We start from the raw sequence: 25,316 nt of genomic DNA on the forward strand, positions 1-25,316 counted from the left end.
TGTAATCCGAGGACGGGTTAGCCGGTTTTCGGTAATCTTCTTTATATACAACATTCGATTCTGTCAAAAGTTATTAATAAAACTTACTCATTCCTTGTGTCTCCGTTGTTTTTTTGGCGATTTCTACTGTTTTGGGCTTGCTTTGCCATCACTGTGTTTACTGTTATCAGACGAAGTTTTCGTGACGCTTTCATGAAATAATCCTTGGCTTTTGCTCTAGACGTAGCTTGGGACGCCTGTGTTGCCAAACCGATTTTCAATCGCGTAGGAAAATGAAATTGAAATTGCTTTCAGTGGTTTTTTTGATTCTCGTTATTCGTTGCGCTGTAACAAAAGAAAAAAAAAAAAAAAAAAAAAAAAAAAGTTGGGCTTCAATTTTCGTTTTTCGTTTCCGTTTTCCGCTTTCGAATCGAATTTGGAAAACGGATTGCAAAATGCGTGTACCTTAGTCATGCGTGTACCTTAGTGCCAACCGTTTTTCACTTTCGTAGAAAAACGAAAATCAAATTTCATTTTCGTTTTTCGTTTTCGTCTGAAAATTGAAAAACGGATTACAAGTCAAGTACTTCGTTTTTCGTTTTCGCCAATGGCACTGAAACTGGCATTCTGTGGGAAAATTCTTTACTTCACGAGGGAATTCTATGCCGTGCCCCTTAAGTGCAGGTCAAATTCAAATCAATTTAATCAGACAAGTGAGACGTCATGCGACATTACAGAATAACTCACGGTAAAACAAGTAAACTCAAGGCAAAAAACAAATCCAACTCACGGCAAAATAAAATAACTAGTGGAAAAATAAAATAACTAGTGGCAAAATAAAATAACTCTCGGCAAAATATGATAAACTCACGGCGAAACAAATAAGTCACGGCAAAATCAAATAAGTCACAGCAAAATATAATAACTAACGGCAAAATGAAATAACTCGGGGCAAAATGAAAATCAACCCTCGGTAAAACAAAATTAAAAATTCATTTGAGGGTTAGCAGCTGCTAACGTTCAAATACTGAATGCGTATTGCGTATGACGTTGCTTATTTTAATATGGTGGATTACGAATCCCCTCGTATAGGCGGATTCATGCTGACGTCATTTCCGTCATTCCGAACGAAACCGGCGCGAAACCATCACAAGTGTAGTCGCCACGTTTATGAGTCGTCACTTCGCCTTATCGTAAACCAGAGGCAACTCAGTAAGTTTCTCCTCTTCATTTTTCCCTGCCGATATTGCATTTATTCGTTGTCGTTCATGAAAGTGTTGATTAAGATAGCGACGAGACTGGAGACGAGACTTCTACCACGGTTTGCCGGCCTCCCGGTTTCCCACCGGTTTGCACGCGTTGGTGAGCCAGAATGTTTATAAAATTAAGTAGTGTTATGACGTGCAGTAGATGTCGATTGCTGAGCTCTCTTTTTCTTTTCTGACTCGCACTTACTTTTCACTGAGAGTTTAACTGCAAAGGCTCTTTGAACATTGCAAGAGTGCGTGAGAAGTTGGATTTTGTGTGTGTGTTGGACGCCATGGTAAAAAAACTGATATCCTCGATCTGTTTTGAAAATTTTCAATTAAACATGTAGTTACAATGAATATATGAAGTTCATATATTTTGAACTGCGGTTGTAGATACGTATGATGCACGATCCTCGCAGTAGATAGCGCTATTTATGCAATAGCGAAAATCAGACCTGAATAAAATCAGGCCTGTACGGGATTCGAACCACTGACCTCTGCGATACTAGTGCAGCGCTCTACCAATTGAGCTAACAAACCAACTGGGAGCAGGCCGTTAAGTTGATTCGTAATAAACCCGTGATGATAAATCAGATACAATGGATATATGAAGTTCATATATTTTGAACTGCGGTTGTAGATACGTATGATGCACGATCCTCGTAGTAGATACATACGTATCAACTTAACTGTATCTGATTTATCATCACAGGTTTATTACGAATCAACTTAACGGCCTGCTCCCTGTTTGCTTGTTAGCTCAATTGGTAGCGCGCTGCACTAGTATCGCAGAGGTCAGTGGTTCGAATCCCGTACAGGCCTGATTTTTTTTTTTTCAGGTCTGATTGTCGCTATTGCATAAATAGCGCTCTCTACTGCGAGGATCGAGCATCATACGTAAACATGTAGTGTTTTCCAATGCAACCTTTTTTCCGAGTCAAGTGGTTTTGAGCACATACATACCTCCCTTGATAAGGTTGGTGTGCCTTAAAATTAGTAAGAAAACGCTCAGTCATAAAAGAGGGTGGTAAAGGGAAAGGGGAGAACGGCCCTCTCACAATTCACGAAAAATAAAATCGGCTTAATAACTGGTGCTGAAAATATCTAAGATATACTTAAGGTTACTTCCCACCTTCGCGGGTGTCCTCCGAGAAAAAACTCGTAAGCGTGCTAGTTTCACTAAAATCCTAGCAAACTATATGTCAGGAGAAAGCTTAATAAATGCAGGTTACGCTAAAAATATAATGCAAGAGACTTTTCTTTTAAGGAAGTGTCAGGAGCCGATAAGGCGTGAAACGACCAAATGTTCTTCTAGTGAATAGCGCTTTATACTATTACTAAAAATAGATTTTGTTACGTGATTACCTGTGAGACCCCCCGCACAGACTCAGACAAACATTGCGACCAGCTCAAGGAAATGTATGAGCGAGAGCTGTAAAATTAAAACAAAACGTCGGAAAATTTCGTCAAACAATGACTTAGCGTTCTAAAAGGAAGCGGCATGGTTGGTACCAAACACTGTTGTTGGGGTGAGTGTAAGGCAGACTCAAGATATGCAGATAAATGGCCAAAATCACTCAAAGAGTGAAAGGAGTCGGGGAAGAAAGTATTCATTCCTTTCCCAAAACCTTCGCGAGACATGGCAAAGTGCAAGCGTCGGCTAGTGGCTTGTTCGCGTGAATTTTTTTACGGAGTAAAACATAACAAGAAACACTTAAGTTATATTTGTGTTCTTTACTGGCCCGGCGAAAAAGGTCGAATTTCCCGATCCACTGAAGGCAAATCTAAGACCAGCGCAAGTAAGTTGAGCACATGCTCTTAAGAGAATAGCACCGAAAGAAAGAGAATATCCAGCGTCAAAGAAACGTAGATTATTCAATGACAACTTCATAAACATTGACTACATAAACTACATAAACTGGCATTTAATAGAAACACAACCAGTATTGAGCGAATTATACAAAAATCCGCCGCTCGTATCTTACAAAAGAGGGCGATCGCTCAAAGGCATACTCGTGAGGACAAAACTTTGAATAGGCTATTCTAAACACGCGTTGGGGAGTCGTGTAGGCCTGTCAACCCCTTTTTACATTGTCTACGTCAGAATTTTCTTGAAGAACTTTGGCAGCAAACCATTTTCCATGATCGATTGCCGGATCGAGGGTGTAATAATTCCCGCATCTCACACAGTCTCTCACTCGCTGTACAAGATCTTCTCGTTTACCGATGAATTTTAAGGTGGCTCGTACCAGTTTCCTCGCGCGTGACGCGCGCGAGAGAAACGTGCGAAAGAAGCGCGAGATCAAAAGATGAAAATTCAAAACAAAGATGGCGGCGCAAGGAATTTTTTTCTACTTTTGTGAGAAGTTTACCTAAGAGCTTGTATTTGATGTGTTGAGCGGCCACTGTGAATGCAGGAGATAGAAACTAAGATAACGAAGACGATTTTCGGAGAAGTAAAGGTTGCTTCACTTCACATTTAAAAGAAATATTCAACCGATATGAAATCTTGCGACGGCGAAAAAAGAAGAACTCAAGTGAAGGATAATCTACCTGGAGTGGAAGAAGACTTTGAAACTTCAAGGAAAATAATATGATATAGCCAGAAGTCATCTGTAGGATTTTTAAGATGAGCTCGGGAGGCTGTCTTTGCCGGCTGTTTAATGATTTTCTTAGCAGTAAACGTCTGTAAACATCAGATCGTAGGTGCTCGCGCGAGCACACGCAATTGTCAGCGGTAGCTGACAATTGCGTGTAATTTGCGTGAGCAAATGTCGATCTAAAAGAATCCAGATTTTTAAATGCGCGAGAACGCGCGTGGAAATTGCTAAACTCACGAAAGCTATTACATGAAAACAAGTCCGGTGACCCCTTCTTTTTATTGTTCCTTTATGATAATAACGTGGAAAGGAATCATCAGAAAAAAAAACTATAAAATTCTACGGAAGGAAATTTGCGATATGTGAAAATTGCCCTTTTTGTAGATTTTCTGAATCCCAGTACTAAGCCACTCATGGCCGATCCTGATGAGCTCAACTCATTCTTCGCCACTACAGCAGAGAGAACCTTAGGGAAATCTTCAGGGGACTCTGTCGATGACCTATTATATCTGGTAAATTCACTGGGTGATGTTAGCGACTCCGTCCCTTTCAAGGGTAAGGTAACCGCGAGGTAACCCATGTAGAGGTCTTACGTGAAATCAAATTACTAAGAACGGACAGTTCAACAGGTCCAGATAATATCCCAGTGAAGTTTTTGAAACCAGTTGCGGAGCTGTTAGCAGGTCCCCTCACACATATAATTAAGTGCTGTATCAGAAATAATTATTTCCCTATTGACTGGAAGGTGGCGCGAATCTCACCAATACCAAAGATAGATCAACCAATGGCTAAACATGACTATCGACCTGTATCCATCCTCCCAGCCCTGTCCAAAATCTTTGAAAGGCTTGATTGGATTTATTGACGAAAGAGCACTTTTTGGTGAAAACATCTCAGGATTTAGAAAGAATCACTCAACGGCCACGACATTACTGGGGATTAGAGACGATATTACACGTGCAATGCGTCGCGGCAAGGTAACTCTCATGATTCTTGCAGACTACTCTAAAGCTTTTGACAATGTGAACTTCAAGTCAGTTATTTATAAAATGCACTCAATGGGTTTTTCAAAGGATTTTCTAACCTGGATGACCTCCTATCTTACGGGTAGACAACAGTATGTAACGATGGATGACAAGTGTTCTCAGCGGTTGGAAACGTGCTTAGGCGTCCCTCAAGGATCGATCTTAAGACCGTTAATTTTTAATATCTATGAAGCAGACCTCCAGAAAAAGTTGAGTTGCAAATGCTTTCAATATGCGGATGATACCACGTTGCTTCACCACTCGAAGCCGCATGAAATAGAGGCGTGCATGAAGGATGCTAATCAGACAATAAGAAGCCTGAGCAGTTACTCTGAATCGTCCAACTTGGCGTTGAATTCAGAAAAAACGAAATGGATGCTTCTCTCTACAAGACAATTGGCGCGCGCACACTCTTTAAATGATTTTTCTGCAGATGTATACTGCGGTGACACAAAACTTGAGAAAGTCTCAAGCACCAAGCTTTTAGGAGTTTATCTGGATCAGGAACTAACATGGCAAGAACACATAACGAATCTGTTGTCATCGTGTTACGGTGCTTTAGCAGTACTACGGAAACTAAAAAACTTCGCACCATACCACATAAGAAAACGATTGGTGGAAAGTCTTATACTCTCTAAACTGGATTATTGTAACGTTGTGTTTAGTCCTCTCCCAGAGTACCAGACCAAATGCCTTCAAAGAGTACAGAACACGTGTGCGGGTTTTGTGTTAACTAAATTTGCTGGACTCCAGGATGTTAGAGAGCTAGGTTGGCTCACAATCAAAGAGCGTTTAGAATTTGATATAGCTAAGCTAGCGCACAAGTCATTATACAATGAGGACTTTCCACTAAAACTCAAGCAACACGTCGTAAATAGATATAGTCTTAGGTCGTTAGCTGCACCAAAATTAGAGCTTGCCAACAAAATTGAGAAGAACACTCTACAAGATCAAGCTCCAGAATGTTTTAATAAGCTTCCTGGGGAGCTAAGGAATTGCAGTGACCATGCACTTTTTTGTATAAATCTTAAGAGACACAAACTGACATGCAATGGATAACCTAGTATAGTTTTTATTATTTACTATTTTATCAATTTTGATTTATTGTAAGTATTATGTATATAGTTAGTTTTTATATTAATAGCGAAGAGCCACTACGTGGAAGTATGCTCATAAAGGTCATTATTATTATTATTATTATTATTATTATTATCAATCAACAAAATTATGTCAGACTTTTCAGATATTCTGATTGGTTGCGTAGATATCGGCATCTAAAGTTGGAGTAGCTAAAACTGATATGCGAGTTGTGTTGCGTAAATGGACACCACGGGACAAATTTTTCAAATATCAGAATTTCCCAACACACTTTTTGGAACGACAAAGAATAAAGGAAATATCGGCAGGGAAAAAAAGGGGAGAAACTTACAAAATTGCCTCTGCCTTACGGCAACGCGAAGGAAAGACTCTTAAACATAGCGACTACACTTTCACATTTGATGAACGTCATGCCCAACAGCAGGTCGCTGTTCCATTTGCGGTTTGTATTTTTGGTGGTTTCGGCGAGATGGCCTTCACGTCACGCCACAAGCAAGCTCGACGATTGGCCACAACATCGAAATATTTCATGTAATGCTAAGCAATTTAATGTTCAGCTAGAGCATCTGATGTTCTGCAAAGCTGTTCGACATAACGCTACACCATTTGCGTGTACGCTGTAACATTCGACATTACGCTGAGCTATTTCACGCAACGCTACCCACCATTTGTGTGCACACTGTACCATTTGACAATACGCTGAGCCCGGCATTTCACGCAACGCTACACTGTTTGTGTACACTGTACCACTCGACATTACGCTGAGTCATTTCGCACAGCCCTACACCATTTGTGTGTACGCTGTACCATTCGATATTATGCTGAGCCTTTTCACGCAAAGCTACACTGTTTGTATGTACGCTGTACCATTCGACATTACGCTGAGCCATTTCACGCAACGCTACACCGTTCGTGCTCACGTTGTACTACTCGATATTACCCGAGTCATTTGACGTAATGCTACTTGTACTTGTACTTCGAATATTTTACAATTATTGTTGTAATCAACTTATTTTTATATAGAGGTCCCTCATGAAAACCACCAGAGGGTGTTGTGGTTTCCTCCTTAAATAAAGTTTCACCTTCACCTTCACTTACTGTATTGCAAATAAGTGCTAGGCTATTCGCAATTTAGCTAGTCCATTTCACAATTTCATGTTCCAACTCGACATGGGCAACTAGACCGTTTATCATTTGGCTAAACCTACACTAGTTATGTTTAGGGTGTCTTGTTTCATGAAGGAAAACTCGACTGTCTATAATTTGGCCAAGCCATTCCCTTATAAGCTATGTTATCCTCCATCATTGTATTTACTGATCTATTTGACATCCTTGCATTTTTGGTGGAAAACCAGACTGTCTATAATTTGGCCAAGCCATTCCATTATAAGCTATGCTATCCTCCATCTTTATATTTACTGATCTATTTGACATGTATTTTTGGTGGTGACGGCCGCCCATAGACAAAGTAGTGTGGCACACGAGGACGGACAACTTCGAGCGAAGGAAGACATATACTCAATAAAAAGTCTAAACATTTTAATAAAAAACGTTTCGGTCCGAGACCTTCATCCGTTGTAGTACAATGACTTAAAAATTCCTTAAATAGATTTATATAGGGCGTGGTGACACATATAAACAAACACAGTAATTACTACACGAAAAATTATCACTATAAAAAGTAATGGAAAAATTGTCGAATCCACTGAAAATGTAAAGGAACCAGTTTTGACTTGGAAAGGTGAGAATTGTACTAAAACTCCCAATTAACGCTAAGACTGGAACCCTTGATGCCGGATATATATATGTATATTAATGATTAGTTTATTCACGTAGTCCCACTTTACAAGCATGACGTCTTGGCCGTTCCTCCAAACGTCATTATACTGACCCATAACCTGAATTTTTAAGCCTACAGTACTATTTCTACTCAAGAATACGGTTCAATACGATAATAGTATGCGGTCGAACTCGCAAATTTGTCTGAGATAACAGCTTTTTAAACAAAATAGTGAACAAGCGGAAACTAACTGAAAGGAATGTTGTTTTCTTCACTAAATCATTCTTTATTGACAGCCTTGTGCTAAAATGATTCAGTTTAGCAGCCAACCCACAATAAGCGACGTGTTTTACGCAGTTTTTCTCATTATTTAAGCGGATAGTGTGGTCGGGTAACAACAAATGGACGCGAAGTTATAAGAAAGGTAAATGCACAATGTTTCTCCGCCTTAAAATGAAACAGACAAATTTAGTCTTTTTACTGCTCAGGAACACATTTATTCAAAGTTCCGGTAATCATAGGTCCCAAAAATGCTTTTTTCCGGATATCAATATCTATGAAACTAAAAAAAAAAATGTCAGACAACGAAACATTATGGGCTGTTTTTTAAGCGACTATCTGGGCTACTTTTCCTTAACTGCTTATTAAATAAAGTTATTGTATTGTATTGTATGACCCGTGAAGTTACAACCTGCGAGAAATGAGCCCCAGGGATAAATCGAATCATTATAGGATACATGCAGTATTGTATACAACTGCGTTTACAGTAATTGATGGTATTAGTTCCATTTTGTCGTTGTCTGTTTGACTTTTCTCCAGTTTCGTTTCAACAGTGCGATGTTTGTTCACTACAAGATGTCTAATTAAAAAAAGCAAAAGTTTTAAATTGGGAAATATTTTAGTAAACGATAGTCAAAAGTTTTAAATTGGGAAATTTTTCAGTAAACGATAGTCATGTTTGTCGCCCTTATTATCAAATCTGATATCCGGGCAGTTATTTAATTTTGCCGCACTAAATTCAGGATTGCTAGTAAAAACTATACATTTGACAAGAACGGTAACGTTTTAGTATTGAGAGCCTAATATCATGTGCAGCCTCCACACCTACTACTTTAATTTGTTCGAATTTTAAACATTAAACTAATGTAAAAACGTACTGAACAATCCAACTTAAAAAGGTAATACAGTAAATGATTTGAACCAGCTGGAGTAAAATTTGATTGCGTGGCCTGATCATCCGGGCGAGAGAAGTCCTGAGTACTAGTGACTAACGTTTCGACAACCTTACCTGAAGACATCGTCAGAGTTCAATTAATCTGATGATGATTCCCGCTAAAACGAAACGTCAGTCTCTACCACCGACAACATTCCTTCCCAGGGCTTTTAATATTTTTACCCCGAAGATCGGACAACTCGATTGAATTAAACTACTAAACCTGTTATAGAATTTATGCTTAAACATGTTTAAGACTAAAACACTGAACACTTAACAATAAACAAAAGGAGGTAAGTAATGTTCCTTTCAGCCTCATTCCCAGGGTCCTCTCTACTTTATCACCGAGGCAAGAGGAGAAAGGCCTGGGATAGACGTTGTCATTCACTCGTTGCCACTTGTCGGACTATATAGAGGATGACGACAAATTGGGCAGCTACGACTGAAAATCAGAATGAAATATTTGAGTTGAACGTAAGTTAAACTTGTTTGGATTAAGCGCAAGAACATTCAAGTCAAGATCATGCTTTGTAAAACTACGGGTAAAACTAAAACAACTTAAATTTGTTTTTTTCAATTAAGTTGATGATGTAAATTGGCCACCGTAAAGAGTTTGAAAGCTGAAGTTTCGAGAGTTCAGTTCACCCATTTAGTATTTGAGGGATAGACAGGGTCAGGCAACTGCCCCTTACACCTTCCGCTAATTATAACTCCACATTTAACCGCCTCCCGGTTAGCTCAGTGGATAGAGCGCTGGACTTTTGTGCGGGAGGTCGAGGGTTCAAGCCCCGGCCGGACCAACACTCAAGGTGTTAAAATAATTGAGAAGAATATGCTACCTTTCTATAACATCAAGTAATGGTTAGATATTCTAGTCTTCTCGGAGAGGGACGAATGGGGTAGGAGACGTTAATTTCCCACGCACGAGATTACTGTGTGATGGATGTCCTCCCCTGGGGTGGGATGGGTGGGATTTAATGGGTGGACTACTCGCATATGTTCCGTTCTAGTCCTACCCTACTGCAGTAATGCAGTGAAAATGGTGAGAGAAATCTCTGTTCACATACAAATCCGATTCAGAATTTTGACTGGATACCGGTAAATTGTGAGGGGACCGCCGGAACCTTCCCCTCGTTATGTTACTTAATTGGTGAAAAATTTTCTCGTTACTTACACGCCATTCTGTATCATTGCAATAGCACACTCCCTATGAACCTTGTGTGAGCATGGCAGAATTTGACAACCGCTGAACGCGTCCTGAAAATAAGTGTTTGAAACGTCCATTAAGTAAAATGATATTTTCAGGTACTATCAATCAGTTTAACTTTTATTCGTTTTTTCTAATAATTCTTATAAAACACTTTCTTGTTTACTCAGAACCAAGCTAAGAAAAACTAACAGGCTCTCTTTGTCTGTTGCTAGATTTGTCTTTCAAACATTGCATGTAGCAGATGTCACTTTCAGTGTCGATAACAAGGCTGTAATTAGAAAAGGAGAGAAAACTCTATCGGACATTATTTCCTCTTACAGAACTGATTTTGTGTGCAACCAGGGTAACGGGTATTTATCCTTTATTGAAAGTTTTTCAGAAATCCATACTCCCTCACTACCGGACAGGAAATCGTTCAAACGTAGTATAAATGATAAGAAGAAACATTCACTTCAACGAAATCCAGACTTATTTAATTTAGCATAAACTTAATTGACTTACGAACTAAGCTAGATTTATGGATAAAACACAACTGATAACGACAGTAACATTTCACAACGATTTGAAATCATAAAGTAAAAAGTATAGAGTACAACAGAATTACAAATAAATTAACAAGTAGACGCGACAAACATGAAACGCGGTAAAACAAACAGAACAAAACAGAGAAAACTCCTTCTTATGAAGTTTTCCAACAACACAGGGTTAGTCAGGTACGAAGAGTAAGTCATTACCTCCAAACAAATGCAGCACTCATCATGTCCTGAATTTTCTCGGCAAGAATGTCTGCCTTCCAGCCGTTTGTCCAGACAGACGTTACACACATCACAGTGGAAGGAGCGGTCCTTGTAGATGCTGAACAGAAAATAGGAACATCAATTCCCAGGTTAATACTTGAGCAAAATTTAACATGACTCGTTGAGAAAATAAGTTTCTGTAATGTGAAAGCCCTAAATATGTGCTCGACTCAATTACTGGAAAGGAAACCTCATAAGGAAACAAGAAATGATATTCACTGCTACTCAAGTATCTTTTGAGTACGGTTCCGCAAAGGTGTATGAGAAAACACTGGGAGTGGAGTGCTTTATGCGCGTACGATCAAGCAGTTTTCTATCCTATTAACGCCAGGGTTCTTCATTCCTACAATAACACTTCATACTGAAGCCCAACCCGAATTACTCTCTCACCGTCCTTTGAAAAACAAGAACATCATCGAACAAACAAAAATCGAAGTTCGTCATGAATATTGTTTCACCTACCGGCAGATACCACATTTTTTGCAGTGATAAGGAGCTTTATCTTCCCCAGTAAAGTGTTTACACACAGAGCAGAAATATGCTGAAAACCTTGTTCTGCATCTGGCACAGGTGTGGGCGTCCTGGTTGATCTTAAAGGATAAAAGATCGAAGTTCAATCGTTTATAACCTACGTGAAACAACTACATGTGCACATTTATATATAAAAAAAATTCAAGTCAATGTCACATTTATTTACCTCTTGTTGATGACTACAAACAGAGCACTCAACATAACACGCCTCTCTTGCTTTGGAATTGTCATTTGGACACCCAGAGTTGTTATGGCAACGATGACAAGGAAAGAATTTTCCACAGCATGGGAACTTGACACGGCAGAGCCGTTGATAATGTTCACACAGCCATTGTCGATCCTCAGCAACAGCCGAGTCTTGCGATGGAGTTTCTCCTCCATCACTCCTCGCGTTCCCTTCTACTCTTTCATTCCTGTGTTCCCTTTCTCTCGTTTCCTTGGCTTCCCTTTCTTTTCTTTCACGTGCCTGTTGTTCTTGCCTTGTCCGCTCTTCTTTTCTTTTCTGCTCAGTTTCTTTCAAGGCTTTCCCTCTTTCTTGTCTTTCTTTCAACGTTCTTTCGACAAGCGAGCAAGCTTCAGCCACACGTCGCTCGAGTGCAGCCAAAGATTCGTCCGAAAATGTGTTTGAGTTACTGTCTAACAGACCCAGTCCAGCTACTGCACTCTTCCCGTCAGGAAGAATACCAAGACCGTCGTTTGCTGTTTCAAATTGCGAAGCGAACGTCGGCCTTCCGGCGAGTATGTTTACATCTGTGGAGATATTTGGCGAGTTTCTAGCCTGTATATCATCAGTGAGCTGTGTGACTGTCAACGGAATATTTGCCTTCAATCCATTGTTAGATAAGCTTGATGATGGAGGTAGTTTTAAGGTCTTCGCCGGAACAGTCTTAGGCATCAGGAATAAGTTGAGGGATGACTCTTGAGGTTGATACCCATCGGGACTCAATTTCTTTTGTGGAGGAGACCCAATGGGGATATTGTAGGTAGAATGATCTCCTGCATAACATTTTTTCAAATCAGGGTATTCAGGAAATGTCGACGAACTTGGGAGAGGAAGGTAATTCCTTTCAGGAACATACTTAGACCTGTGTTGCATGGAGTGGATATCTGAAAGCACTTCCAGATCATTAAATGGGCCACAAGAATCGCAGTACTCAGCAGAATGGCGTGCGAGAAAACTAGGATGTATTCCGATGTGAATGGATTCAAAGTCATCCTCACTGGGATCCCTTTGTGTACTATGGCCTGATGGAAAATAGTCTCTTTGTCCGCCCTTCAAACCAAGAGATCTTTTTGTTTTCAAATTACTCTCATGAGGATCTCCTCGTCGTCTTTCTGGAGGACTCCAATCTTTTTCAAAGCCACATGCTCCATTTGTGGTTAGTGCATGGGGAGTCTCACCGCTGTCCACAACCACACCTCCTCCCTGACAAGAAGCATTCAGAGCGTAATTACATTCATCACTTACTGCTTTTGATGTTTGTAGTATCTTTTGTGACAAACTCAATGCTCTGTTCTTATGCTTTTGGGAGTCATTTTCAAGGCAATCGTCGTGCTTGCCTCTGCAGTTTCTTTGATCAGACATTTGAAGTAGTTCTAGTTCTTCGTTCTTGTCTTAACTGTTATTGACATCTGTACATGATGGAATATCAGAGCTCGCATCACCATCTGCCGGTTCACAAGGTCAGGTGGACTTTTTTTCCAAACCAAAATCTGAGAGATTCGGTAAGAAGAAAAATATTCAGTGGTTACTCAAAAAAAAAAAAAAAATCTTAATATGGCGAAGCCTTTAGCTAAATCCTAAAAAAACATTGGATGCAAAATTGGAAGTGTCGTATGTCCTCTTTTTTGAGTGCTTTTGTTTTTGTACGATCTAGTTCTTCTCTGGCCTAGTAAGCGAGTTTGCGAATTATAACGTAATACAAGATCAGCTCGTCGACACTTGACGTACTTGCGTTACTTTGCCCGTAACGGCATCTGAAAAATGCAAATAACGTTGGCCGCAAAGTCCGCGATTTCCTTTACATATTTTAAACACTGACTAAATGCCCGGCAGCAGATCGAGCGCGGTCTTAAATAAACTTAATGCCCGGCAGAAATCTCCACAGATTCCGAAAGGTTCTTTCAAACTTCTTGGGATTATCAGATGAGTGTTTATAAATGTCGAGTGATTAAAAAAATATCGTTCCGACGAAGGGCTAACGCTCGAAACGTCAGCTTTTGTACTCGTTACGGTGGCCAATTTACCATTTCAACTTTGTTGATATATCCAAATTAAAAAAATACCAGTTTGGCTTTCAGTGGACAAACTCCACGAGCTGGAGCATACTATAAGATCGCTCGGTTGTCTACACGCTTCTGATCAGACTGCTGGGCTCGATCTCGAATGGACGAAATATCCGGCAGTTAGAAATTTTCACCAAAATGCCGTTCGAGACCGTGTCGGGCAGTCTGATCAGAAACGTAGCGACAACCGAGCGATCTTTTAATGTGCTCAAGCTTAGAGAGTTCGTCCTCTGAAAAACCAAATAAATATTTTGGAGTCGCTTGACAATGCTAAACAGACATCTAATATTCCTAAGAGGCTTGAAGGAACCTTTCGGTCGAAAATCTAAGAATATTTCTGACGCCGGGCATTTAGTCTATTTGAGACCGTGCTCGGCAAAGGGCAGAAGTATCTTGAAAGGCAAATAACACAAATTATACATCGCTTGAAACTTTGCTTGGTAGCTAGATTCAAGCGGTTCTTGTGTTTGGTTTCCTTGAAAAGCGCTTTTACCTCAAAGTATGCGAGTAGTGAAACGCTCGCGGTGAGTCTCCGTGCGTGACCCCCGGCGTAATGATGCAGATTTGCTCGGCGCTGAGCAGATTTGCTCAAATGGAAGCCGAACTACATTCAGCGACGTATGAAACAAAGAAGGACTGAAAGCTTCGAAGGACCTGGCATCTCTTCGGCAGTTGACTCATAACGTTGCAGATGCAATCTCCGAGCAGTTCTTGGAACGTTTTAGATTTCAAATCCGAAAGAGCTAGTTAGACAAACCAGCGATAACTCAAAGATCTTATAGTTTTCCAGCACATTTTTAACTAGTCTAGTTATTTATAAAAGGGAAAAATATCGTGGTTGTCCGAAAACAGCAATGATTATTTCTGCAACGATTTTGTAACCAGTGGACCGTTATTACTTGGGAAGCTTTACTACATAACATACTAATTCCTGCAAAAAAAAAAATTAAATTAGGCTTAATTACAGTTTTGCTTCGGATTTACCTGAAATTAGTGGTTGAGTACGTTGAATCGAGTGGAAAAGACCTCAGCCTTCAAATTTTAGTAGCGTTGTTCTTTCTCAGATTCTTATGTTGACATTCAGTTTAGCGCCACAAATTTAAATTTAACGATACGTTATTAACAACCAATCAGGCGTCCTGTATAATAAGAGTCTTTATTCATTCATTAATTCATGTAGTCACAGCATACCCGTGACTTCACAAACAATTAATTTAAGATCAAGTACAATTAAATAAAATTAAAAAGACATCTGTTAATAAAGGATCTCTTAAAGCGTTCTGTTTTCACAGCAGGTAAAATAAAATCATGTCCTCTGTTTCGCAAACATCTCTGTTTCTTAGGAGGTAATTGTGACAATTTGTGCTTAAAGTTTTGTTTATAGACATGATTATCGAATGGCGTGACATAAGATAATGTCACGCCATGCAGCCACGTGCTGACATCGGACACTGTTTGACGTATATAAACTTTGCACCTACGAGACATTGCGTCTTTGTTTTGCTAAGCATGTGCGGCTAGCCGTGTTTCTTTTATGTGCCAATAAAAGCTGTTCTAAAGCCAAACCTCTGCGTCTCACAGTAATAGTTGATAAAGGGGGTGGGAAGGAGTATCTGTGATAATTTTCCATAGTTTACTGTCTCGGTTTCTTATAACTTCAGCTATTACATACAGGTTGTTGGTTAGTCTCCCTCGCAGCCGTTTTTAGTCTCGTCACGCAACGCTCCTCCCCACAAACCTTCGTGGGGAGGAGCGTTGCGTGACGAGATTAAAAACGGCTGCGAGGGAGACTAGTTGTTGGTGTAACCAAACCTAAACGCTCCGGCTTAAAAAGCCTGTCAATGCGATCATACCTTGATATGCCGCCCCCCAAATCTCAGTTCCATATAAAAACAGGAACATAATTAAGAGATCGAATAATTTAGCCAGTTGCTCTTTAGGATATCCAAAATATTTACAAACGCGTAGAATATATAAACGACTACTAGCTTTGCGTGTATCGATGATTAATTATGTGCTTGAGAAAACCACTTACGTTACCTCTTCTTTGGGTCAATCCGGAAGTTTTTCGAAGAGCGTAAAGAGCAAATACGTTGTTGGCGGGATCTTTATTTACCCCAGCTTCTCGGAACAGTAAATGACATTTGAGAAGTGATCTCTATGATATTCAGGTGCTCGTATCTGGATTTCACGGGATCTGTTTGAGTTATATTTCGCGAACGTGTTGCTGACACTGATTACCACAGTGCACAGGAATTTTCGACTGAAGATAGTATTTACAATAAAGTTGCTGCTGAAGTTTCTCAGTTATGGCCTCGTGACATTTCGATCATCTTCTTGCGCTTATTAGTGCCTCTTGCAGACAGATTTCGGCTCAGTTGCCTCAGTTGCAAGACGCTTGTTGCAAGCTGTTGCAAAAAACCTCCCCGTAATCATCTGAAGTATGTTAGAAAAATTCTTGCCTTACCTAGGTAAACTGGATCGAGCTAATGTTTAGGCTCGTGATCAGTAAAGTAAGTGACATTAAAGGTTATACGTATGATGCACGATCCTCGCAGTAGCGAGCGCTATTTATGCAATAGCGAAAATCAGACCTGAAAAAAATCAGGCCTGTACGGGATTCGAACCTGATTTTTTTCAGGTCTGTACGGGATTCGAACCTGATTTTTTTCAGGCCTAATTTTTTTCAGGTCTGGTTTTCGCTATTGCATAAATAGCGCTCTCTACTGCGAGGATCGTGCATCATACGTATCTAATACCGCAGTTCAAATATATGAACTTCATATATTCATTGTATCTGATTTATCATCACGGGTTTATTACGAATCAACTTAACGGCATGCTCCCAGTTGGCTTGTTAGCTCAATTGGTAGAGCGCTGCACTAGTATCGCAGAGGTCAGTGGTTCGAATCCCGTACAGGCTTGATTTTTTTCAGGTCTGATTTTCGCTATTGCATAAATAGCGCTCTCTACTGCGAGAATCGTGCATCATACGTATCTAATACCGCAGTTCAAATATATGAACTTCATATATTCATTGTATCTAATTAAAGGTTGTGAAAAGATGTCGCATGACTGAAGGTGAAACTACTGATCTGATTAAAGTATATATTTCTAAGGGTCATGACTTTATTTTGCAAAACTTCTTGAGCTCAAACGCAGTATTACAGAAAACGCAGTATTACAGAAACGCAGTATTACAGAAACGCAGTATTACGCAGTATTACAGAAACGCAGTATTACAGAAACATACAGTAGCTAATCAAGAGAAAAGTTCCTCTCTCTCGCAAGCATCACTTTCCTCGCGGGCGTCTTAACTTGAATTTAATCGCTGTCATAAAAAAAGTACTGCGCTTGGTTGCCTTCTTCAATGGACGCTTCTAATGATTATCATAAAAATCACAACATAAACAATCATTTGAGTCAAGCCAGGGTTCCTGCCATACTGTTACCCCCTCTGTTTCTCCCATGTTCAAAACTTCTTCTTTCTTTGTTTCCAAAATTTTGCAAACGATCATCGGTTGATAGGCTAGTACTTTTTCGACACTTTCGAAGAGAAACTCAGTCGTCTCCATCAAGCAAAGACGTCTTAAGATCATGATTATGAAACGGTGAATAAACATCCTCAGAATAGAAAAGGTGATTGTTATGATGAAAGCAACAAATACCTCAATCTTAACCGAGGGAAAAACGAACGAATTGCATCAAATCAATTTACTACAGTCAGTTTTTTCCGTTATTACGTTCATATGACTGAACAACTCTTTTATCCAGCTGTATGCAGAATTATGAAACTCGGAGCTTTTGAAAGGCTGCTTACCTGGCAATTAATTGAAGCAAGAGATAAACAACACCCTTATTGTGCAAAATCGTCAAAAAAACTTAACTAACAAACTGCCAAATATGTACTTACGTTATTCTCCTCTGACCGACCTCTTTTTTAGTCGGAAGGTCAAGAACATGTGCACCGGGACTTTGACGAGATCAGAGAACGAAACAGATGACAAAATATTCATCCTAATTTAAATTAGATGAATATACACCGACTGCTTAATGATTTATAAAAATGCCATTTGGAAGCCACCCTGAGGCGAGGGCTTAAGAGGGGTAGGGGAGGGGAGGGAGGGCTGGTATTTTATGCGATGCTAATTTAGTCTGCCCGCTACATGTCCATTGGTCACTCGAGGCGCTAAAATAATAAATAGTCTGCTCATGATAGTACATAAAAAGGTCTGCCTGAGCCGCTCGGGTAGATAACTAATTCGTCACACTTCAGAGGGCGTATTTGAATAAAAGGCACTGCTAGCTACCAGCCAGAGAGTCAAGCTATAGAAGGGGCGCGTGTTGAGATACAAAGAAGGGGTCTGGAGAGAGTCAGAGACAAAAGCCAAAGGCTAACAAGCACAGGCAACCGAAGTTTCAGAAAATTGTGCGGACGATAAGATTCATGATAGGAGTCAGTGATTATACTAAAATCAACGCTCCGTTTAAAAGATCTAGCCTAGCTTTTGGAAGGCGAATTCGTACCCTGCATCGAGTGCTCAGCTTCTGTAATGGTCTTATGATAGGCTGAGTTCTTCGCAACTTTCGGAGCAAATCATATCGGTGGCAGAAGTGGAACCGCTTCTGTGTAGCTGTCGTATACTATTTTCTCTATAGGTACGGTTGTCTCCCTTCAATCCTGGTAGCAAAAAAGTGCGTAGTGAGAGTTCACTTAAAGTAATTCAACCTCAACACCTAATGGTTCCATTCAGTGCCGATACAGGCCTGGAGTTCAATTAATACAAGTGCAGACGTAGCCAGCCAAGTGGGAATGGAGGTACCAAAGGAAGATCGTTGCGATAATCCAAACGGAGGTTTTCGTTATAGCTCAGTTTTCATTTCTGGCGGAACACAAGAGCTAGTGCGCGGATAAATTGCAGAAAATGAAGGAGGGTATCCTACAGTTATTTAAAAACAACTTTGGGCATTTAAGACATTTAGTTGCAGTCCAAGCAGTTACACCTCGCTGCTCGACCATATTCTGCTGGTTTAAACGTTTTAACTGTTGGCCCCACATGTCACGGACTTGTAGCAACTCCTTTGTAATCAAGCCTGCACCTAATTCTTTATAAATGAAGCAGGGACGCGGTCAGAATGGACAAAGACTGGCCTTCTGCACAAGAAAAGACAATTGAGACGCTTAACAACCATGCTCTCGGCCGACACGAAAGCGACCAGTTTCTAATTTCCTCGCAAACAGTGTTTTTTCGTTTTCACCTTTGTCCCAAGCACGAGGTATGGCACTGCTGTCTACTCAGACATCATTAAACATTTATAAACGATGGTGCATTTCTTTAAATTAGAAGAAGGCCTTCTTTTCATGCATCTACACGTACTAAACTATCTTGACTACAAAGGCGTTGTAAGTTTACAGCCAAATCATCATAGAGTTCAGCGAGAATAATTATGTAATGATTACCTTGAGCGTTGTAGTGATGTATTCCCTTAGCTTCGGTAGGGGAAGCAAGCTCGCCAAAGTTATTACTAGGACGCGAATAGTTCTGCGAAGTTATCAATGTTTCTCAGAAATGAAAAGGAAGTGACGTGAGATACCTGCGGGTGACCTGAAATCACCAGTCCATAGGTCCAGTGTTTATTAAATTCGTATTAGCCACCGGCATAGGTACCAGGAGCATGGGCTGACTCGTACCCAATCTTTCAAGTGCTGGAACAAGTGGAGTGCTTTGCGGAAATAAAGCCGGAGTGGATATGAGTTCCCATCCGGGGTAATTAGCCAGGGGTCTTAGCGTCGGCAAGAGAATATAAACTGTCAGTCATGTGAAATTTTTAGCTGACATTGACGTCATAAAAGATTACTAAGAAATTTTTGTAAATCTCACGCGAAATCGTGAATGCAAGTGTAAACATCCGTCTGCCTCTCCCCCTTCCCCATTTCTCTTTCCCTCTCTTCGCCTCTTCTTAGCGCTTCTTTCCTAAGCCCGTTATAGACTGAGGCTACTATCTAACACGTTAAACTCATAGCATCGTCATCTAATTCTTCATCGAGTTCATCCGCAGCCTGCGACTCTTTCAAGGATTATTTTGTGTAAAATCACCCTACATCAGGATCCCCTATCCAGTTCCCAAACACGGTCCAGACTGGATCTTATTGGCAGCTGTAATGTCACGGAAAAACTTGCCAAGAAAGAAGTTGAGATCACTCAGACTCAGAAAGGATACTGAGGTGACAAAGAATTTTATGGAACCAGTCAAAATTGTCAAAATTTATCGCCCGGGGAGGGGTCGGAGGATTTTGTTTGGGGAATGCCATTGTTTTCAGGGAGAAGGGAGGGAGGGGTGATCAGTCATCGCAGTCAGAGTATAAAGGGACACCACAGGAAATCGTTTACAGATTAATTGCCAATTAGAGGGGCCATTAATTTATTACAGAGTCTTAGTCAATTTGTCTTAAGACAAATCGAAAAAAAATTTAAAAAGATTACAAAATATTTTCACTAACAAAATATGTTTCGACACGTTATATTTTTGTCAGTTTTGAGACGATTAGAAAAAAATCAGTCAATAAAAAAAAACATAAAAGAGTCACAAGAGATGATAAACTGCAATTTATAATCTCTTGATTGTTATGACTCACAAATGTTTCGATTAGTGCGATGGAGGTAGATTTTGTATAAAAAGGAAAGGTTAATAAAAAAGCAGAGAATTTTTTTGCCGAGAGTTGGGTTTGCATGTCATAAACGTATGCTACAGAATTGTGCGCATTTGTCAGCATCGTACCACAGAGACAAGCACGTTGATCCTCCTTCTTTTGAGAGATTTCTGTCATCTCCTCACCATGTTTTACAACTGTGCACAACGTCTCAGGGAAAATGTATGACAAGTTAAATTTTTCTAAAGAGTTACTTAGTCCAATCACATAACAAAATCAAGCGCAGCACAAGAAACCCTTTTTACTTTCGAAACGCAACCCTAAACTTTACTTTATGACATAGCGTAGAATATATACAGCCAATCTGAATACAGAAGTATTTCTAGTCTTCAAAAACACTTTAAAAGAGTTTTGAATACGTTTTCAGAACCCTACACAATATTGCGGTAGTTGAAATTCATTCAGAAGAATCAGGCAGCAGGTTTAATTTGTCGCATCGACTGGGTTAATCCCTGTACTTCCCTTCGGTTGGCACACTTTCACATGGTACATTGCTGAATATCTCAATGCATGTCCATTCCGCAAAAATAAAAGTGACAGAACACCAATATAGCGTTGCATAACTAGTGAGTATTCTCCATCTAATTAAAAATAGCTTTTAATCAGTTTAACTACCGATACATTCAAGTCTGGTAATCATGTGTGGTTTCCAGTCTGTCTGCTGCTGTATTCCGCCGAACCAAACAGCGCCTGACGGCAAATGGGGCAGCTGCGGCTGAATGAAAAATGAAAAGAATCAGATTAATACTGGATAATGAAATTAGCTTTAAATGAACAAAATCTGATGAAATGGCTGGAAATCAAAAAGTGAAAAAAAGAATCGTCTTGTCACTAGGGTGGCAAGGTTTGAGTACTTTTTAGGTGTACTTACACGCCATTCTGTATCATGGTAATGACACACTCTCTGTGAACCTTGTGTGAGCATGGAAGGATCTGACAACCGCTGAACGCGTCCTGAAGATAAGAATGAGAAGTTAAAGGGAAAAGCGACTTTATTTATCTTTCCCTGGACTCAAACATAATCATTTTGTTGATGCAGTCCTGAAAATGACAGCAGCTGTGGCGTTGTAACAAACGGCAGCGAAGTCATTATGAGAGACGAAGGAACGATTAGTTCTTCTTTGAGCAGTAGTTGCTATAGTCAGGGTCATCATTGATCCATCGAGCCATTACCTTTAAACAGATGCAACACTCATCGTGTTCCGACTGTGGACGGATTTTGGATTTTTCTTGAATCCATCTGTACAGACAAATATTGCATTTGGAAATGTCGTGATGCAGATTGTAAACCATTAAAATTCTAAACGAACAAGGAGATACAGTTAACCCTCTCCAGTATAAAAACGTCTTTTATTTCCTAACAGGTTGATTGATAAACAAACTGATTAATCAATGTTTTGCATGAGCTAGACTTACACAGCCAAAGGAGACAAAAGATCCCGATTATTACTACTTTTACTTACCTCTGTCTTCCAGAACCCTCGCCTGTTAGATTCTAAAATGAAATAAAAATGCTTGTTTACATTGATCGAATTTTGTTCAAAGAATAATTGCTCTCTCTATTCTGATCTATATGTTATACATGGAACGCTCCTGTTTCAGTCACCCATGTATGTAAATGTCACATGGCCGCTATCAAAAGGTGTAAGTCATTTTTTAAGAAAAATGTTTTCAATTGCGCCTGTCGTAGCCCTTAGGGACCGGTAACTACTTATCACCTCCTGGGGGAGGGGATACGTCGGAGGATGTCTAACAATAAAATATTTTTGATTTCCGTCCCCACCCAAGTTTCTGTGGTGTTCTCATCATGATCCCTCCTATTTCCTACTTTAGCGACGACTAATCCTGAAAACCATGTGATCGCTTCACCCCCCCCCCCCCCCAAAAAAAAAAAAATCCTTCGAATCTTCCTCCCGGGCGTTATGTAATGACTGATCCTTTAGTTAACTTACCTCCTCACTCTGTTCATCAAAATTGTACAAAATTGCAGGAAAATGCTGCTGAGGCCACATGCTGACTTTTGAGAGCTCTCTTACCTCCCTTCCTCTCTTCTTTTGCGCTCTTTCTGCTCGTATTTCATGCTCTTTTCTTTCAATTTCCCTACCAAACTCTTTCCTTTCTCTCTCTTTCAGCACTCTTTGCACCATAGCACATGCATCTTCCACACGCTGTTCCAATTCGAGCAGAGAGTTTCCAGTGGATTCCATAGACTCGGAGTAATAGTTTCTATTCGTCACTGAACCACCAGAGCGTTGAACACAAGTTTCCTTTGTATTGGAACCAACAGTGTTTCTTTCTTCATTAGCGGGGGCAAAAAGATCACAATTTGTGTGCGTTCCACTGTCGTCAGAGTTGCTGTGTTGGCAGCTACCCACAACGTTGCTACTTGACCTGACATGGAGCAAAAAGCCAATAACGTTACATTCGGCCCATGGAAATTGATGGCTTCCAGTGCCATTAGCAAGTACATTGATTCTTCTTGTGACAGAAGTGCTAGCCCCTTCGACACGCTGCTCAACGAAAGACAGGGAGTCCATGCCATCTATTGGGTCAACCTCTCCGTTTATCATAGAGGCTCTCCCTCTTCTCATTCCAATCTCTGCTTCCAATCTGTCCCATCTAAGTTGTTCCCGGTGTTCCAATTCACGCTGTTCTCTTTGATGCATTACCCTGTTCATTTGGACCGTTGCTGTGGCTACTCCTTGAACCAATGCGAGAGGACTGTTGTTGATGGACTCTAAGGACTCAACATTCCATGGTGTTATGTTCAGCAAAGATAATGCAAATAAGCTTGCAGCTTGAGAGTTCGTGGGGAAGACTACGGTCGGAGAGGAGCCCGTTGCAGGCGAGTCAGTGGCAATGTTGTTTGACCCGCCAATCTGGAGAAATTAAATGAAACAAAAGATTAGGATTTTCAAATGTTTCTGTTATATAGCTAACTCTTGAAGTGGACGATATTAACTCGTCTCCTGGAATTGCTTGTTTTGATGTGACAGTATTAAAAGAAAGCGCTTGTAGCTGTTTAGATGCCTCTATTCGTAAAACTGTATGAGCTCAGTGTTCCCGTTGTAAGTAAAAAGAATGGCATCACTTTGTCTGAAAAAACATTGCCTCCTAGAAGTAGTCACAACAACGAAACCAACAACGATCTTCTTGAGTTTATTTTGTAATTCTCTATATAAAGTATCTTTTTGCCAAATAGGGAATTCATTTTTGATGAAGAAGCTTGTGCAATCAAATTTGCTGGATTATTCGGTCTCTTCCTTTTTTTTTTTTTTTTTCAGTTTTCATGTCGCGTTCAATGAAACAGCGATCTGAGCGTCACGCTTAGTAAATTACTTGTACAGTGCCCTTTCTGCCCCCGCTGACCCTTTACGTAGTTCCAAATAAGCAACATCAGTCTTCCTCTCCTCATTAAAAGGCAATGTAGTATGCAACCTTCTTACCTCTGACCCCATCCTTGAGATTTGGTCCTGGCGGGAGCCATTTTGACTACGAGAAAGCAGCTCTTGGCGTAAGGCAGGGTCCGTAGTGTGTCTGGCCACGAATGAGTCTGCCAAACCGTTAGCTTCGTTTTCCATGATACACTGATGACGTATTTGCAAATTATGGAAATCAAGGCTGTGCAAACACAAAGCAGAGTAGAAAAAAATGAAAAATGGCTACAGTCCTCTGACAATATTCAGTGTACTCACGAACCAAGCTCCACCATTTGAAATCGAAAGCGTGTTGATCAAAAGATTGAAGTTTAAAATTTGAACATAGTTAGTAGACTAACTATGATTTGAATAACAAGGTATCACAATATGTGACTTCATGCCTTATCAAGGAAGTGATCGCTAAAAGCTGATCAAGTGCTGCAGCTGATAAAATATTTGAATACTTGTCTGTCATGATCAGTTACTGTCGCTTTTCACATTTTACCGGGAAAAGTAGAGCAAAGGCAGGAATATTCATAGACATAGACCGTCTGCTTCCGGTACCAAGCTGTATATAAAATAACATTTAAGAAATGATTTCCTAAGCCAAAAGATAATCACGTATAGGTAATAATAAAAATTCGATTAAGAAAAAAATTACTCGATTTTTCACCTGTATGTAATCACACTCGTTCATTAGATTTGAAAGGTTTCTTATGAAATTGCTGCATGCCCAAAAACTATGCCGCGTTCTCTTTTGTTGGCTCATCGAAACGTAATTCCATGGGGATTCCTTGCAAATCTCAGAGGGAAACCAAAATAAACAAAACAAATGCGTAGACTTAAGGATTAGTCATCAAAACTTTAAAGTAGCTTTGTCGCGTCACATAAATTCCGAAGTATCGGAAATAGGATTATTTTCAAAGTACTTTGTATGATGGCAGTTGCGTTTCGAGAAGAATCTCGCCGAAGTGAAGAAATGTAATTATCAAGGACTTGAGATTCTTTAAACAAAAATATGATCAATACGACAAAGCTAAAGTGTTCAAAATCACATGGAAGTGTTTGGGATTCTCTGCTCTTTCGCAAATAAAGTTTTATTTTTTCCTAGTAATGCGCGTGTAAACAACATCATAGGATATACATAAGGAGGCATGATTTGCAAGTCAGCGAGGTTGCATTATATGATATATAATTACCAAGAAAATTGCCCTCTATTCTTGACAAGTTAATCGCTAAGTGATCAGACAACATCTAAGTGTAATGAGTATCGCTGAACAATTATCGATTTCCTTGAATTGACTGGTAAATTGACCGTGTCGAGTAGACATCACTTTGCAAGGAAATAAACGATCAAGCAAGGCGGAAAAGTTGTTTGTTAAAAACGTTACACCCCCCAGGTAATATCCAGAAATC

The 25,316-nt window shown here is 40.0% G+C and overlaps 2 protein-coding genes across 2 annotated transcripts in view; both read right to left on the minus strand.

The window, feature by feature from the left end:
- Nucleotides 1-7,476: 7,476 nt before the first annotated feature.
- LOC111328758 (uncharacterized) overlaps nt 7,477-25,316 on the minus strand; it is a 209,563-nt gene continuing 191,723 nt past the window's right edge. The window contains exons 7-9 of the mRNA XM_088731702.1: nt 10,890-11,010; nt 10,120-10,202; nt 7,477-9,387 (exon numbers count right to left, since the gene is read on the minus strand). Coding sequence (XP_088587828.1) covers nt 9,330-9,387; nt 10,120-10,202; nt 10,890-11,010 — 262 coding nt within the window. The 3' untranslated portion in view covers nt 7,477-9,329. The remainder of the gene's footprint in view (nt 9,388-10,119; nt 10,203-10,889; nt 11,011-25,316) is intronic.
- Nucleotides 20,748-24,062, minus strand: LOC148724969 (uncharacterized). Its single transcript, XM_088731733.1, has 6 exons — nt 23,928-24,062; nt 22,434-23,360; nt 21,945-21,976; nt 21,655-21,781; nt 21,353-21,435; nt 20,748-21,196 (listed from the first exon to the last, which is right to left on the minus strand). The coding sequence occupies exons 1-6, from the start codon at nt 24,060-24,062 to the stop codon at nt 21,118-21,120; spliced, it is 1,383 nt and encodes a 460-aa protein (XP_088587859.1). The 3' UTR covers nt 20,748-21,117.

The sequence above is a fragment of the Stylophora pistillata genome, chromosome 8 (genome assembly GCF_964205215.1).
Source record: "Stylophora pistillata chromosome 8, jaStyPist1.2, whole genome shotgun sequence".
Taxonomy (NCBI): domain Eukaryota; kingdom Metazoa; phylum Cnidaria; class Anthozoa; order Scleractinia; family Pocilloporidae; genus Stylophora; species Stylophora pistillata.

Bases quoted from the DNA above. Each gene is read 5' to 3' on its own strand.
- LOC148724969 (XM_088731733.1), bottom strand. From the start codon at position 24,062: ATGGAAAACGAAGCTAACGGTTTGGCAGACTCATTCGTGGCCAGACAC. The intron at 21,436-21,654 runs GTAATGGCTCGA...TCTTATCTTCAG, and splicing joins AGTGTTGCATCTGTTTAAAG to GACGCGTTCAGCGGTTGTCA. The intron at 21,197-21,352 runs GTAAGTACACCT...TTTTTCATTCAG, and splicing joins ACCATGATACAGAATGGCGT to CCGCAGCTGCCCCATTTGCC.